Here is a 17,574-nt window from a genome sequence, read left to right on the forward strand (position 1 = left end):
ACTGTTTATTCATTTCTTTTTATTATTCTTAGTCGCTGTCTCCCGTGTAGCGAGGTAGCGCAAGAAAACAGACGAAAGAATGGCCCAACCCACCCACATACACATGATATATACATAAACATCTCATCATATACATACACAGACATATACATATATACACATGTACATATTCATACTTGCTGCCTTCATCCATTCCTGTCGCCAATTCATATATGAAGATTTATATGAAAGACAAGATGATTGTAAAAAAGGTAGATATATTACTTGAATTTTTATTTAAGTATTTTACAGATTTTACACAAACTACCAATATATACATCCTACACTGCTGTGTTTGATCTCCACATAAGAGCAATGCAGATATTTTAAACCTCATTGACCAAATCCGAATTCTAGTAAATTACCAATCCATAACAATAAATATTTTTCCATTAACTTCTTTTTCCATTTTCACTACCTGAAGTGGAATGAATTTTAATTTGTAGCATATGAACATCACTCAAACTATCACTTTTAAGTGCATACTATCCTTTGCTATATGTTACCCTTTAATACCATGTATACTGAATAGATGTCACCTTTCAATACCATGTAAAAATTTTAAAAAATGCTTCTCTGTGGTTTTTTGAGGCTTCTGCAAAAGAAACTGAGAAATCCTACTTTCAAAATATATGTAATACCCAAAGTACTCAATATAATCTTAAAACATGACTCCATCAGAGGACATTTTTACTAATAATTTTCATTAGTTTACATTTTCATATTTCTACTGCATGTACTAGACATTTACCAAAGAATATAGAGAGCTAGTTTTTGTTTAAAAGATTCTTTAAAATTGTTCCAGTACCTATAAAAAGTATGAAATAACAGACATAAATCAAATTCTGTTACTGGGCTTCTGTTTTTAAATTCTAACTGCAAACATATACTCAATCATTACTCTAAAATCAACCTTTGACACTCAAAGTCAAGTCATAACAATGCTACACTGAAATACTTCAGCAAAGGACTTCAGAAAATATGGCTCAACTTCTCTTATTGTTACATTCCTGTTTAATTCTTGTGTGGCACTTGTTACACCTTTATCAGGAATTCCACATGGTAATATGTTATCATACCAAGATAAATCTATGTTGCAGTTTAAGGCTAACCCATGTGTAGTTACATGACGTCCTTGGATACCTAAAGAAGAAAAAAAGATTTGCTTGAACATATAGCATACACAAAATCCTATGTATAACAGAGAATTATTGCAAATTTCAGTCTACTGATTGTGCAGTGAAAAGCTTAGCTATAAAGAGGTTCCAATGAACTCTTCCATTGCCAACATAGCAGTAAACATTATTGAAAGTGAAATAAGAATGGGTGAAAATATTGTTGGCAAAGTATTAAAAACATGTATTTTTTTTTTTTTTTTTTTTTTTTTTTTTTTTCCAAAAGAAGGAACAGAGAATTGGGCCAGGTGAGGGTATTCCCTCAAGGCCCAGTCCTCTGTTCTTAACACTACCTCGCTAATGCGGGAAATGGCGAGTAGTTTGAAGGAAAGTTACAATGGTGGAACATTCTTCAAACTATGAGCTAGGAAGTTCCAGAATAAACCTTATCAAAACAGCCTAACTTAAGAAAATTTCCATATGTAGTTATGGGCCTTTATTATTTAATTCTTTAGATGATGATAAATAACTTTAAAGAATCATGAGTATCTGATCTAGAATTTTTAAGTTATGACCAATGTTAATATACAGGTGTAACTCCTGACAACATACTAACACATGGATAAATGATTATGATAATGGGCTATTCGATACCTGTATCTGCCATACTATAGAGGTATCTTCCATGCTATGAAGGCAACACCACCTTCAAAAATGGAATTTTCTTAAAGTTATGAGTCTATTTAAGTCCCAGATCAAACTTATTTTGTGTTGTAATTCAAGTAAAATCCAAACTAGTTATGGTTATTATACCATTCAATTCTTTATGTACTGAGAAATAACTACGTAAAGTATCATGAACATACAAATGCTGTGAAAGTTCGCAAGATAAAGAAATCTTGTGGTCTCCTACTTAAAGTCAGGGTTAGGGACCAGAGGCCCAAGTAACACTCCAATTATTGCTAATAAAGCTTACTTTCAGACTAAAACATCACAGAGAATTTTCTTTTACAGTGAGATGGCAAAGCAACAGAATGCCTAAATCAAGGCCATTTTGTTAATTCTGTATATTATAGTGCCAGGAGACAAAGAATGGCCCATCCACTCACATACACATATATGTACATAAACGCCCATACATTCACATATACATAGCAACATCTACATATGTATATATATATATATTTTTTTTTTTTTTTTTTTTTATACTTTGTCGCTGTCTCCCGCGTTTGCGAGGTAGCGCAAGGAAACAGACGAAAGAAATGGCCCAACCCCCATACACACGTACATACACACGTCCACACACGCAAATATACATACCTACACAGCTTTCCATGGTTTACCCCAGACGCTTCACATGCCTTGATTCAATCCACTGACAGCACGTCAACCCCTGTATACCACATCGCTCCAATTCACTCTATTCCTTGCCCTCCTTTCACCCTCCTGCATGTTCAGGCCCCGATCACACAAAATCTTTTTCACTCCATCTTTCCACCTCCAATTTGGTCTCCCTCTTCTCCTCGTTCCCTCCACCTCCGACACATATATCCTCTTGGTCAATCTTTCCTCACTCATTCTCTCCATGTGCCCAAACCATTTCAAAACACCCTCTTCTGCTCTCTCAACCACGCTCTTTTTATTTCCACACATCTCTCTTACCCTTACGTTACTTACTCGATCAAACCACCTCACACCACACATTGTCCTCAAACATCTCATTTCCAGCACATCCATCCTCCTGCGCACAACTCTATCCATAGCCCACGCCTCGCAACCATACAACATTGTTGGAACCACTATTCCTTCAAACATACCCATTTTTGCTTTCCGAGATAATGTTCTCGACTTCCACACATTCTTCAAGGCTCCCAGAATTTTCGCCCCCTCCCCCACCCTATGATCCACTTCCGCTTCCATGGTTCCATCCACTGCCAGATCCACTCCCAGATATCTAAAACACTTTACTTCCTCCAGTTTTTCTCCATTCAAACTTACCTCCCAATTGACTTGACCCTCAACCCTACTGTACCGAATAACCTTGCTCTTATTCACATTTATTCTTAACTTTCTTCTATCACACACTTTACCAAACTCAGTCACCAGCTTCTGCAGTTTCTCACATGAATCAGCCACCAGCGCTGTATCATCAGCGAACAACTGACTCACTTCCCAAGCTCTCTCATCCCCAACAGACTTCATACTTGCCCCTCTTTCCAAAACTCTTGCATTCACCTCCCTAACAACCCCATCCATAAACAAATTAAACAACCATGGAGACATCACACACCCCTGCCGCAAACCCACATTCACTGAGAACCAATCACTTTCCTCTCTTCCTACACGTACACATGCCTTACATCCTCGATAAAAACTTTTCACTGCTTCTAACAACTTGCCTCCCACACCATATATTCTTAATACCTTCCACAGAGCATCTCTATCAACTCTATCATATGCCTTCTCCAGATCCATAAATGCTACATACAAATCCATTTGCTTTTCTAAGTATTTCTCACATACATTCTTCAAAGCAAACACCTGATCCACACATCCTCTACCACTTCTGAAACCACACTGCTCTTCCCCAATCTGATGCTCTGTACATGCCTTCACCCACTCAATCAATACCCTCCCATATAATTTACCAGGAATACTCAACAAACATATACCTCTGTAATTTGAGCACTCACTCTTATCCCCTTTGCCTTTGTACAATGGCACTATGCACGCATTCTGCCAATCCTCAGGCACCTCACCATGAGTTATACATACATTAAATAACCTTACCAACCAGTCAATAATACAGTCACATATATACACACACATATAGACATATACATATATACACATGTACATATTCATACTTGCTGCCTTCATCCATTCCCATTGCCACGCCGCCACACATGAAAATAGCATCATCCCCCCTCCCCTTAATTTATTGACCAACTCCTAAGGAAGGATGATCAGCTAGGTTGATTGTGGACCAACTGCTGTAAGAACAATTTGAATGAACCTATGCACTTGATCCCAGGGGACCCATGAACATGTCATGTTCAACAATCTTAAACATACATATGGTGTATACACCCAAATAAATTATCTTTACAAACAGGTAGAATGGTTTCTCTCTTGAATCTGCCATCTACAAACAGGAATTGATTCCCATCAAGTAACTATGACTCTTGCATTAACCTTCCTCACCAACTCATTCCTAAACAGATTATCAATCATGGTGATATCATACATCCTTGATGTAAACCCAACTTAACCAAGAGCCTGTGAGGATGTTAAATCACTAGCAAACCAGGAAGGGCAAAGGTATGGATGATATCTGAAGAGGAGTGAAAGTGATTAGGAGGAATACAAGAGAAAGTGGCAGGAAGTCAAGATTAAGTTATGTGAATTGAAAAGGAGGGTAAATGAGAAACAGGGATAGAGAGAATACAAAACTGTTTTGGAAGGTGAATAGTGTTTGGAGAACAGGATTAATGTGTGTGTGAGTGAAAAGAGTGGATGAGAAGGTAGTACCAGAAAAACATATGAAAAGGAAATAGACTGAATAATTTAAAGAAATATTGAATGCATTGGACAACGATAAGAAGGCCGTTGTACTACTGTAAGTAGAAAAAATACTAACAGCTACTTTGTTATTTTTTGGTCCAAAAAGTATGAAACAAAATGCCGCTAGTATTGTTTCAGAGTAAGACTGTAATTGTAAGACTGTAGTTCACACATTTCTTGAATTCTTTCAAAATTGAAATGAGATGATAAATTCACTTACCTATTGCACATATCTTATTGTCACCAACCCAAACCCCTGTGTGAGGTGATGTGTGTGCCGTAATACCTAAAATCCTTAATGTGCGTATGACAGTTCGCTGTAGTGCACATATATACCTGGGAATAAAGTAAAAGTCAGCAACGTAAATTACATGACAATAATATGCACAAAAATAATGCTCTTAGCACTTTCAGAATACGGGTACACAGTATTATATGTACTCGTATATTTTGCATCTGCTGTTTTTCATAAAGACAGTAAAACAGTAGATAAAGAATATCCCAAAAGTACTTGTCATATGTTACTCCAATATTCTTAACTCAATAACCTTACCATAAATTCATTCTTTGACTCTCAAAGGATATATTTTTCAAAAGCTGATCTCTATATCATACTTTGCTCTTTTTGTACTCAAAATAAGATATGTACAGTTTGACAGTAACAAAAGCAAAGCAGTCACCAACTGTTGGCAATGAGAAATGAAAATCAGTGAAAAGGTCTGAATACCTGAGGGTAAAATAGAGCCAGGGATGCAGGGAAACATAATAAGAGACAAAAGGGAAACCGCAATAAAAAAGCTTTCACATCAATCAACAACTGTCAAGTCAAAGATCATTACTCTGTTATCAATGCTAGAAAAGAAAAGATAATTCTGAATCTGTAACTTAAATATATATGATCTATATACACTTAGCAATCTAGTGATAAAGGAACACAGCTGGGTCATACCACTTAATGCCCGGACTGAAAGATGACAAATGTATGATTGGGTAAGCCACCAGCTGTCCCGGCCCATGGAAGGTTATGAGACCCCCACGGTTTGTTCGATGAAAGTCTGCTCCTTTTATCTTCAGCTGAGCTTCTACTTCAGGAGAATAATCAGATTTACGGATGCCAGTTGTATACACTGTTAAGATAAACTTCCAATTAATAATGTTAGTATGATATCATATGCAGGAAAACACTACCAAAAGTATGCAAGGGTTAATGAAAATATTACAGCTAAATACAATACAACACTTAGATCCTTACCTGGCTCATGTTCCACAAGGAGAAGGGTGTGGCCTGGATCCTTTCCGGATCTTACATTCTTCTGCACCTTTTCTGCTATCATTCTCTGATAATCCCAAGTTGGCTTATAACGCATCTGCCCCAACTTTTGGACATGAACAATTTTGTTTGCCATTCCAATGCAAAACTTTGTATCAAAGTAACCTGCTTTCAAAAAATAAATTAATTAGTTACTGTTGCATCTTCACTTATTTTTCAATACTGTGCTTCTATTTTCTAAATCTGACTCTGATCATAAATACCTAAGTTTCAAAACACAGGAAAATGTCATATCAGGTGAACGAGGTGTATGTCCTTCCTTATGAGGTTATTCAAAAGCTTTCAAAATCTACAGTAACTTCACTTCTGAAAATGTCCCATGCCGGTTACATATGGGTCTTGCATCATCTTAAGTTTCCGCCAGCCCTGCCTAAGAAGATGTTCTATACGAAGCACTTCAGTCCTTGGAATAGATGCATTCCTACGAAACTCATGTTGGACATTATTATAAAAGCCTGGCTTCTTCTCAGCTGTGCGAAGACACTGCTTGTATAAGCGAAGAACCTCTAGTTGTATCTTACTGTGACGAGGCATCATGTCTGCATAAATATGACAGACAGATCTCTAGCTTCCTCTATGATGAGGTACTGTGGCTGCAGAAGCAAACAAGAGGGTCTTCCAGCTGTATCTTACTGTGATGAGGCATTGTGACTAGAAATATACACAGAGGATCTCTAGTTAAAACATACTCCAAAAAAAGGGATTAACTGAACACAATAAAAAAAGGAGAAATGGGAAACGGTGTACTCATGATTCATATACCTTTTCCTTTCAATCACTGATAATACACACTCTTATAGAGAAAGTCCTTACCACAAACCAAGGCTCCCTAATCAAAATAAGCGGACTGTAATGCAATGTAACTAAATATATGAATCAAATCTATTCTTTCTGTGTCAATACAGATGTGTAAAACCTCATCTATGGGGCAATGGACATCTATACAAACTTATATTTCTGGCTTTGTCAAGTAAAATTTATGCATATATTACCTGCCCTACTAACGGCATCAATTTTTTTTTCAAACAATTATTATCCACAAAATAGCAAAATGACCCATCATTAAATTTACAGTACAAAGACAAGGTGGCATACCAGCTACTTTCCGTAACCCTTAATGGCTAAAATCCACAGCTGCAAAAAAACTTGTACATCCCATGAAGGTTGCCCTGTAAGGATATGGTGCCAAAGTTCTGTAAGGTACTGCCCCAACATGGTGGCTGACTTAAATCTCATACATTAACAGGGAATCAATAATATGAAAATCTCCACTCATGTAGTGATTTATGTATCTCTCCTGTTTTAACTCTTTTCACCATTATATTGGCATTCTATGGATGTTAAAATGTCAAGATATGCTGTGTGTGTTATGCATCATAATGCATACACCAAAGATACATAGAAATAATTTTAAATGTTTTTGAAAACTGTTGATAAGATGTCACTAGTGGATGCTTAACATCTCTTTAAATCTAGTGCTTTAATTTTTGTTCATGTTATTTACAGTTAATTCATCACAATGACAGAATTAACTGTTATGATACCGAAGAATGCTTTATCTAAATTTTCCTTCAGTAATTTTCTTGTTATCAATTTTCTTTTAATTATACTTTAGTTTTGCCTTGATAAAAAAAGTATTAAAAAAGAGGCTCCTTACCATTTCAATTTTTAGCACAAAAATTCATACTCCTCATAATGCAATTGAAATCAAACTCTAAAGGGTTAAGATAAAATACAGGTGTTATTGTGGACATTTCAAAAATGGCTTTCATGTCTCAATAAACAATGAAGGGTTTGAGCATCTGCTAGAACTATTATAGGCATTAAGTCTGACATCACATATCATAAGTCTTCAAAAAAGCAATTACAAAGCACACATCAAAACATTCAAATAACAATACCCATAATGGTAACTTCATACCTGAAATTTTAACGGGAAAACTAAATAACTCACTAACTTAACAGGCAGCATTTAGAGCACAAACCCAACCTACAACTGATGCCTCATTTGTACATGACTTTGCTTCAGATGTCTTCAGAGGTCTGAAGAAGCATATATAGTTTCATTGGGATATTTAGTGTCACTTTAGGTGGTTCTTAAGGAAGACTCCTGGAATGCGCCGAGATTGCAGAGACGGCAAAAAGTATGACCGACTTCGTCATGATACGATAAACATATTGGGACTGAGTTGCACATGTGTTCCTGGATGTGGAGGACCTACAAGAAGGTTTCTTCTTACGCTCTCAGTATCACGAGTGGAAGGTTAGCAACGACCAAATCAATTCAAATCTACCTTTAATGCATAATTTGTAACAACTGGTTTTCACTATTCAAAATCTAACTGGTGCATCTAATCTACTGAAACATGTATTCTAACATCATATGAAACGTTATACATTAATTACATTTACTGTGAGGATATTCTCCAGGTGATATCCTAATCTTACCCGTGACGTGTAGACAGTCCACGATCGTAATCCTCCATTCTCTGTTATGGATCAACCCAAAAAATACCCGTCTGGTATTTGTCACTCATCACCATGAGAGACAAAGCTTATCCTGGGATTTACATTACCCTCATGATAATGGTTATCTCTATACCATCAGCTTGCAAGCAAACAACATGCAATGTTTTGATGGATGACGTCACGATTGAAAGCACTGTCAGATTTTCTAAGGGGTTTCATAACAATATTTTCCATTTCTTTCTGAAGAAAAACATATATCATGCAACGTATTTGTTTAGCTTTTATGTATTGATACTCGGCTCAGCAGAAAGTAGCCATTAAGTTTTACAACACTCATACATACATATACTTAAAGATAGGGAGTCCGTAGTACCTATAATCTCCTAGTGGGAAATATTTCCATAAATCTTATAGTAATTTGATACCAGTTATCCCTTTTCCTTTTACTGATTCTTTAATTTCATTATTTATTCATAATTACTATATAAGAACTCTTACTGAGGCATTGAGAGGAATGTACTCTGTAACATTGAATTAAAAAAAGATACAGTGATGGAGACACGAGTTGGATTATGAAAAAATCTTATTATCATAGGTACAATAATTAAATTAATGACTATCAAAAAAATATACACGTACGCAGAATAATGATCAAGCAACATTATCCATTGCACTGGAAAAACTATCGTGATATCGACATTTTGGACACGATTATCAAAGATATTAAACCAGAGTAGATTTTCTCAACACCTTTCCGAGGATTATTTCATATATTCCCCAGCCCTTCAGACAGATAATATGAAAGCAATTAAAGGTAAGATAAGATTTACTAGCATGATTCTTCAGACATTTTTAGGAAAAGTGGGAGACATCCTTCTTGTACTCCTTTTCGTATATCTCTTCATAACGCTTTATCATTGCTTCATCACTAAAAAATCCTTAAAAGATGTCCTGAATCAAACAACACACGAACAATCTTTATGAAACATTTAAATGGTAGAATAGGAACAGGGATTATAATTTTTGGATCGTTATTGATTTATTAACAACAGAAAATTCATTTATCACTTTAATCCAAACCCAGTGTGTACATGTAGGTATAACTGAGGATGGGGTAACCAGCCAGTTTTTACAAGGACTTAGAAACTCCTTTCCCACCAAAAATAGGAATAGTAAAAGGAAAAAAAGAATAGGGAAATACATAAAAAAAAATGATACAAGCAGCTGCTTAAGAAAGAGATGATTACATAACTCAAACACTTGTCAAAACAATAGCATAAAAGCAAGCGATATATTCTAGCTAAACTCAGTCTAAGTATCCATTTTCCTTTCTCTTTAACTTCTCTTTAACTTGATCCTCCAGTACGTTTGTCCATCTCTATATTCCAATTCCAACCGCAACCACAGTACATCCAAGGTTAGGAATGATCATTTGTATTTTTCGAACCATTATTTGTACTATCAAGAAAATATTCTCAAGTTTCATGCACGGCCACCTGGGCCTGGAATGAATTGGTATTGTCGATTGTGTGTAAAGATCCGCAAAGGCCAATCCTGGCACGGGTTTTTGTCGATGACAGCCTGTTCTCGGGTGTGCCATTACTAGCATAGGTCATGTGTGTGCTCAGGGCGGCCATGTGTAACTTGTGTAGAGGTATCTTAGGCGGAGGTGTGTGTGTGTGTGGTGTAAAATGTGATGAATTAGACTGACGGGGCTAAGTGATTTATACGCTACTGCTGTCGTAAGAGTGATGGAATAGTTACCCCAGTGTCAGCTATAATTACGCTCTTAGCACAATTCATTTGCCTGACAGCTGAATGTACCACCTCCATCCCTGACACCACTTGTCCAAAAGAACATGCAAACTTATTCCCTTCATGATCACGGGTACAAATGTGGAAGAAAGCGTCGAGTTCGCTCTTGCCGCCGCTTGCTCCCACAACACGCCCGACAGCTTTCTCTTGCATACACTTCCCACCCCATTCGAGATCTTTCATGAGTCCCTTGCCACTGGTTCCCTCAGGAGTGACATATCTGCCTCCGGCTAGAGTTTCGCCGGGGGCGCCTCTCTTGGCGACGCCATGAAATTTGCTTCCCCTGTAGGAGGGCCCCAGGGTGCCCAGGCACAGCGCTAAGAAGTGCTGAGCTCGGCGAAGATGACCCTGCAGGCGGATGTAGATCCGACCCAGGATGCGTCCATCCACACGTAGATCCATGAACACCTCGGGCTTATCACTAGGTATCAGAGACTGTAGTAGCGACATCTGTGGAAGACATGATACTTGTCAGTAAAAGATTACCTTGCCCAAGTGAGGATCAGGTGAATGGAATGAAAAAATTTAATGAAAAACTTACGTGAAACATCAAGTGAGCGTCGGTCAGCTCGGCCAGGGCGTACATGTGGATGCTGTTGTTCTCCCACTTTAGCCTACCGTTGCGACCCTCACTGGTGATCACACAACACTTCAGAGGCCACGGCGTTTCATTTCTCTTGGGCGTATCATGCTGATCCCCTCCCACGGCTCCAATACTGCTGTTGCTGGGGTTCTCGTTTCTGTTACTTGCCTGTCCAGCAGGTGCATGCTCCTCCGGTAAGTTTGCTTCCCTACTGTTTTCCAAGCTGGCCACTCTAGAGATTCCCCGGGCAGCGGCAGCCTCCTGCTCTTGTTCCTTTGGAGGAGCCGTCTGTTCCGTCTCCTCCACTGGCAACACCTGCCACTCCACCTCAGAGATGGATTCTTGGCGGTCAAGTCCTTGGATAACCTCTGTTTCTGTACGAGACTTGCATCTGGTCCGGCCTCCATTCTCCTCCCTGAAGCTTGATATTAACGATAACTTGTGGAGCTCCATCACCACACTGTCCATCATGGACGAAGACACCAGGACTGACTCTATACTGGACGCTTTTACATTATCCTTCAAGATCCCGTATGCCTTCTCAACCGAAGTGTTAAGCAACTCGCTCTCCTCGGCGCAGATGGTGATCCGTGTGATGAGGTTCTTTATGTTGTTGACAAGTGTAACCTTCTTGTCTTTGATGCTCTTCTCTAGTTGTGCTCCGCGGGTGCTGATTTCCTTGCTCTTCTCATCGACAAATGTTTTGGCCTTCACCACCTGGTGTCCCTCCCTGACATGCGAGCCTAATAGACAGTGTCCACACAACGGCTCCCGACACTCGCGACACCAGAATTCCAGCGTCGACCCATGTTCACTGCATTTACTTCTCTGTTGTGGGAAAATAGAAGTATCGTAGATTTTATGCTTTTTAAGGGATTAGCGCCACTTGACCTGTGTTGGTGAATGTGATTTTACCGCTATGAAAGTATCTAGGATTAAACGGCTTTAAAGATGGATTCATTCATATTGATGACGTATTTCCCATGTTAATAGTTGATAAGACAATTTTGAAAGCACACACTAGTAAAGATGTGATACTGTTAGCCAATCAGGACATCCAATAATACTTTGCCTCACAACACAACACTTACGTTAGACTTTCTATAACTTTCGGCTAAGTTAAGAAGGGCGTAGACAGTGGGAAGGCGTACCACGGAGGGTCCCGCATGTGCTGCTCTACAGGTGGGACAGTTAAAGCTGCTGGAACCTTCTACATGGAAGAGGCACAGCCTGCAGAAAGTGTGGCCGCACACGGGCAGCATCACGGGTTCGCGGTTGCCAGCAGCATATGCTTCAGAGCATACGGCGCAGGTCAAGTCATCCGCCATTTTCCCTGCACCCAGCAGCGTAGTAGGTTAGGAAAAATCACTTTTATAAAGGGTATAACATAACAGAAGATGCATATCAACTCTCATATTAAGCCAGTTTCCAGGATTTTAACAGGGGGGGGTGGTAGTCATAAATACAAGATGGATTTTATGACTACACACATACGCACGCACGCATATATATATATATATATATATATATATATATATATATATATATGTATGTATGTATGTATGTATATGGGGAAATGGTCAGGGTGGGAATAACAGGAACAGCAGGACAGACGGTATGAGTGAAGAGGTGAGCGGGACAGCAGAACAGACATGCGTGTTATTAACTCTAGTCCGTCAGACCATCGGCCAGCCCTGAAGTGTGGCCCGAACAAGGAAAAGTTTTCTCCGCTGTTCATGGACTTGTAAATCATCAGTTCCTAGGACATGCAGAGCATTCCCTTTGATTTACAATGTATTTGGAAGCATAGTTCAGGCTGCAAACTAAATTGGATTGATTAGAAAAAGTAGCTGCAGTAGAACTGTCAAATGTCCGTAGTAAGAATGAAGGTATGTACACAGAAGCCCAGCTATCTACTTTTGGAAAAGTGTTATACAGTATGTTTAATATTTAAGTTTATAATGTCACACCTAACCCACCAGCTACTGAGAGCAATGCATGACAAATTTCTCCCCCCCCCCTAAAAAAAAAACATTAAAAGAGGTTCTTACGTAATCGTTCTATATATCCTCTATAAACTGTATATATCAAGAAATACTTTCCAGTGTATTGCCCATATTAAACTCAGAGAGCTATAGATCAACACGTTGCAAAAACGTTCAACAGATGGCAGGAGCAGCAATTGACCATGTCAACAAACTCGATGTTTTGCTTGAGAAAGTGTCAGGATTTGAAGTTGCTGTTTATCTTTGCTTTTACACGGGTTTTCCCTTTAGGTAAGAATGTTAATTGTTTGCCCAGTCAAGTAGAAAACTGTTAATGTAAGATTGGTATCAACGCTAGATTAGATTGATTTTGTTTTGTTGTATATGACTCCAAAACATACCATTTGGACTTTTTTTTTTCGAGCACAGCACGGTGTAAACAGGCGCTGAATGACGGCAAGGATGTTTTACAGTGCAGCAGCGGCTAGCAAGAATATCCTGCAATCGATCAAGTGCATGCTCACGTGCAGAAACAAAATTACACATTAAACAGTCTACGCTTTTCATAATGCAATGATGCATCTGCTTTGCGTAAGGTAGTTTCTGGCAACTTGCTTCACCCTCCTTTCTGCAGACATCACAACAGAGGTCGAAGTACAAACATATCCTGCAGACTGTGGCCAGCCCGTAAACTGTAGTCGACCTACAGGCTGCAGCCTGTAGACTGTAGTCGACCAACAAGCTGCAGCCTGTAGACTAGTAGGCGACAGGCTACCTATCATTGCCCACTTGTGTGTATGACTCCTCGAGTGCGCTGGTAAGATTTGGTTGTGATAGCGTGAACTTTGAAGGCACCTACCGTCGTGCCCCAGTTCATCAAACGATTGGTTAAGGTTGTTACCTCAGGTATGGATTGAATTTTGGTTAGAAGTAGACTTGGAGTGGCTAAACGTTTGTTTAAAGTAAAAGGTTATGCTGCTTTTAAGAAGTAATTAGTTTCAGGCACTGTGAAATGTCGTCGCACGAATTTATCAAGTACGTTAGTGTACAGCCTATACAGCCTTATCATTTACATTGGCTGTGAGTGGATGGCCCCAATGATGGAACGGTAATATCCATGACTGCTTCCGTGGTTTCTTTCCATTTTGTAACCGAAAAGCCGAATGGAAAGAAGAGAAAAAATGTAAACTTATGCAGGAGACGAAGTGAAAGCGGGTTTTTACCCCTGAGTTGACAGGAAGTGGGAGAGATAAGAGCTTCCCTTGATACGCCTACGTTGCCTATCCCTCCCCACTATTTTTCGTCGTTGATCAACCTTTGCTCTGCTGCTTGCATTCCTGCTTTTATTTTGTGTGCTCCTCCATCCTTTCATAATGTCCATCATGCCCTGTGATGTATCCTTTGCAAATTAATGTTTCTCTGACGATTGACCTTCAGTTATATTGAATTGTTTGCTGTTCACGGGTCGTTTGGTTAAAAATGTCTTATTTGGATATAGCTAGCAGGATCTATAAGGACGTCCTGGATAATTACATTCAAACATAAGTTTTTGAAATCAATTCTAAGTAGGGTTATGATTGATATGTTTTATCATGATTGAAGGAGAACAGATTTGGGAGACTGAAACATTACCATTGAAATCTAAGGGTGCTCAAAGGTCGAGAGGAGAACATATAAACGTTCGGGCCCAGTTTTTCTCAGACTAACAACACAGTAAGGTACTGAATTATATAAGTATGTCTGGAAACTACTCAGATTATGTTTTGTTTTATCATCAGGGTTGGGGGATGACCAAGCTTAATAAGTCCATAAGCAGTCACAGATATACTTCTACCATTAGCAAAGAAAAAACAAATCAAATGAGTGGCAGTGTTTTGTAAATAGTAGAATGGGGAATAAAGGTAATTTCATACGTGGTCAGGCTCTTAGAACAAAACTGATATATGTAGAATAGAATGGTGAATCCAAGGTTACTGGTTTCTCCCTTCCGTAAATGCCCTCGATTATCCAGGATTCTCATAGAGCTGCAGAAAGTCTCACAATTGTCCTTCTTCGTTAATATCTCACATCAGATGCCATGTGCGTATGTTACATATAACGACCATCGACTGCTAAATGATCGCTGTTAATCCATACTACATACGCTGAACATACGTCGGATTGTAATGATAACCATGGCATCATTCTCAAGTCCGAATCAGTGGCACTGGCTGAGTATCAAAGCACCCATGTACGATAGAGAAAACGTAAGAATAAAAGTCAGTACCTAAGTTTTGGTTGCAATTAGTGTAACACAATGGTCTTAACGATAAATCTTATCGATATATATATATATATATATATATATATATATATATATATATATATATATATATATATATATATATATATATATATATATTCTCTCCAAAGGATTCCCTGCTACTGATTCTAGTGAAGTTTTGAGGCAGAAGGAACTTTTGTTGAAGGAGTCCAAGGGTAGTATTATGATACTACTACTACTACTAGTAATATATGCAGTGTGTAGCATTTAGCAAAGAGTGGAAGTGATGCAGATTATTCGTTTTAAATGATAATGAAAAAAAATGTAGTGACTTAGTATTCCTTTAACATGTAGCTGGGCCATGTCTGCACTTGCTGTGTTGCCGAGTATGCTGGCGTAGCAGGGAGGGACAAATGTTGCCTTTAACCCCTTGAGCCTGACTTTACCACCCTTGACCACGACGGTACAACCTCTGAGCACGACAGTAAGGTCCTCATTTATGATGGCCCAGCGTTTGACCCGATCCTTAGGGGCTATGTTAGAGGCTAGACCATCTTAACTAAGGGCCGTACAGTGTTGGTCAAGGGTCGTACCGCAATGCTCAGTGGATTAAATGTCAGTGTCCTGTTTTGATTTTCTTGCCCTGCTTAGCACTAGTAGTAGGTATGACTGGATGAAGTTGAACATCAGTGGCTAGCAGCTAGTTCACTTCAGCTGGCTAGTATTAGGTATGTGAGCCAAGCTTTACTCACACTTGCATCCTGGAGGTTATCTGGAACACGACCAGTAGGGTCCTGCTCAGCACTTAGAACTCGGAACCTACAAACTGAAACCATATGAACACTATCACTTAGTATGAAGTTCAGAACCTCAAAACCACATATCAACTGAACCTTTTACCTCGGAATTTCACCAATGGGTTTTGGATTTAGAACGCCAGTCCCTGAACATGAACTGAACCATCACCCTTGGTATGATCCTGCCAACAACTGAACATTCTCCTTTCGTTCATCTAGAGGTTGTACCTAATGAGTCTTTTATTAGTGAAAATGTTGAAACTATTTAGTTCGTCCATTGGACAACAGTAATTAGGCCCATGTTACTATTTTTCTTAAATGTAGGTTGGATATTTTTTTTTTACGCATTTACAAGAGGACAAAGCTTATACCATGAATTTGGTAGTAGACTGTTCCTAGTTCAGTCACTTACCTTTTTCTCTGTTAGTTGCAGCGGCTTGAATTGGCTGTTTTGTCATGAGAATCATGCACGAATTTTGTAGTAAGGGGAGGAGGCTCTTAAGAGAACTTTCTTGCCGCAGACGTCTTGTGAATGGTCCTCTTTTTCACAAGTCTCAAAAGTTGCAAAAGTTTTCTCTTAGAAGATTTCTCCTGCAGCAGGTGTCTCGAAGGAGAGTTCTCTTGCAGCAGGTGTCTCGTAGAAAAGGTATCCTGCCGCAGGTGTCCAGTAGAAGGGTCATTTGCAGCAAGAGTCTTGTAGAACTCTGGTGGCTGGCTGGTGTGCTGTGGAATCATGGGCTTGGGTTGTGACTACAGGGTCGATCTCCCATATTCCAGGCAGACGCCTCTTGCTTCAACCAACGATCCACATCACGGGAGAGAGTATGGTATGGATGAACCATAGGTGGTGTGTTGATGGTGAGGGTGTGTGGTAGGAGCCGTTTGCTGGGGACGTGGCACTGTGTGATAGAGGTGCGACACTGGTGTCACACGCCAGACAGAACACAGGATGCGCGCCTCGCCACCCGTTCTCACATATTTGATGTCACAAACACTTTCTTAAAGTCAAGAGACACATTCACCTCCATAACGTATAAATTCATGATTAAAATGATTTACATTTTTGATATGAATGGAAGGCCTGAGTAGAGAGAGAAAAAAAAGGGGCATTCGATATAAAGTACGTAGGTGTGTATCTGTGGCATTCTGGAATATGGAAATGCCTGAGGGGATATGTCACTAGTTTGTTTATGTCAGAGACAAAGAAACGTCGAGGGTTAAGGGTAATTTCCTGAGGAACTCCGGATTTTAAGTATCAATTACAAATGATTAATGTCCAGCCACATGGGTCGTTTCATTCCTTCTTATATATATATATATATATATATATATATATATATATATATATATATATATATATATATATATATATATATATATACAGGTATGTATGATGATGTAACCTTTCACTTGAGTCCGACGGGTTAGGTTAAAGGTCACACAGTGATTTTCAAGGGTCGTATCGTCATACTTAAGGGGTCATAGAGACTTTATTTGCAAGATGGTTCACTGAACGGCGGAATGACAAGTCTAGTGGTACGATGATCAAGGCGCTTGGCAACCTACTGGCCTCTCGTGACCTTCAGACGCAGGATATAGTGACACTGCTTAGGA

The 17,574-nt window shown here is 39.0% G+C and overlaps 2 protein-coding genes across 5 annotated transcripts; both read right to left on the reverse strand.

The window, feature by feature from the left end:
- Positions 1 to 256: 256 nt before the first annotated feature.
- On the reverse strand, positions 257 to 8,711 carry Lipt2 (Lipoyl(octanoyl) transferase 2). 4 transcript variants are annotated; one of them, XM_071680217.1, is made up of 5 exons: positions 8,497 to 8,711; positions 5,971 to 6,153; positions 5,668 to 5,845; positions 4,939 to 5,054; positions 257 to 1,182 (listed from the first exon to the last, which is right to left on the reverse strand). In XM_071680217.1, the coding sequence occupies exons 2-5, from the start codon at positions 6,122 to 6,124 to the stop codon at positions 968 to 970; spliced, it is 663 nt and encodes a 220-aa protein (XP_071536318.1). In that variant the 5' UTR covers positions 6,125 to 6,153; positions 8,497 to 8,711; the 3' UTR covers positions 257 to 967. The 4 variants fall into 4 exon arrangements, with proteins under 4 accessions (XP_071536318.1, XP_071536315.1, XP_071536316.1 ...); XM_071680214.1 differs by having other exon boundaries at positions 5,971 to 6,699; XM_071680215.1 differs by having other exon boundaries at positions 5,971 to 6,699; positions 8,455 to 8,711.
- Positions 8,712 to 9,537: 826 nt separating this feature from the next.
- Positions 9,538 to 17,014, reverse strand: LOC139758650 (uncharacterized). The gene is made up of 4 exons (XM_071680203.1): positions 16,373 to 17,014; positions 12,007 to 12,248; positions 10,874 to 11,743; positions 9,538 to 10,782 (listed from the first exon to the last, which is right to left on the reverse strand). Exons 1-4 carry the CDS (start codon positions 16,425 to 16,427, stop codon positions 10,249 to 10,251), a joined length of 1,701 nt encoding a protein of 566 aa, XP_071536304.1. The 5' UTR covers positions 16,428 to 17,014; the 3' UTR covers positions 9,538 to 10,248.
- Positions 17,015 to 17,574: the final 560 nt, after the last annotated feature.

The sequence above is a fragment of the Panulirus ornatus genome, chromosome 31 (genome assembly GCF_036320965.1).
Source record: "Panulirus ornatus isolate Po-2019 chromosome 31, ASM3632096v1, whole genome shotgun sequence".
NCBI classification, from domain to species: Eukaryota; Metazoa; Arthropoda; class Malacostraca; order Decapoda; family Palinuridae; genus Panulirus; species Panulirus ornatus.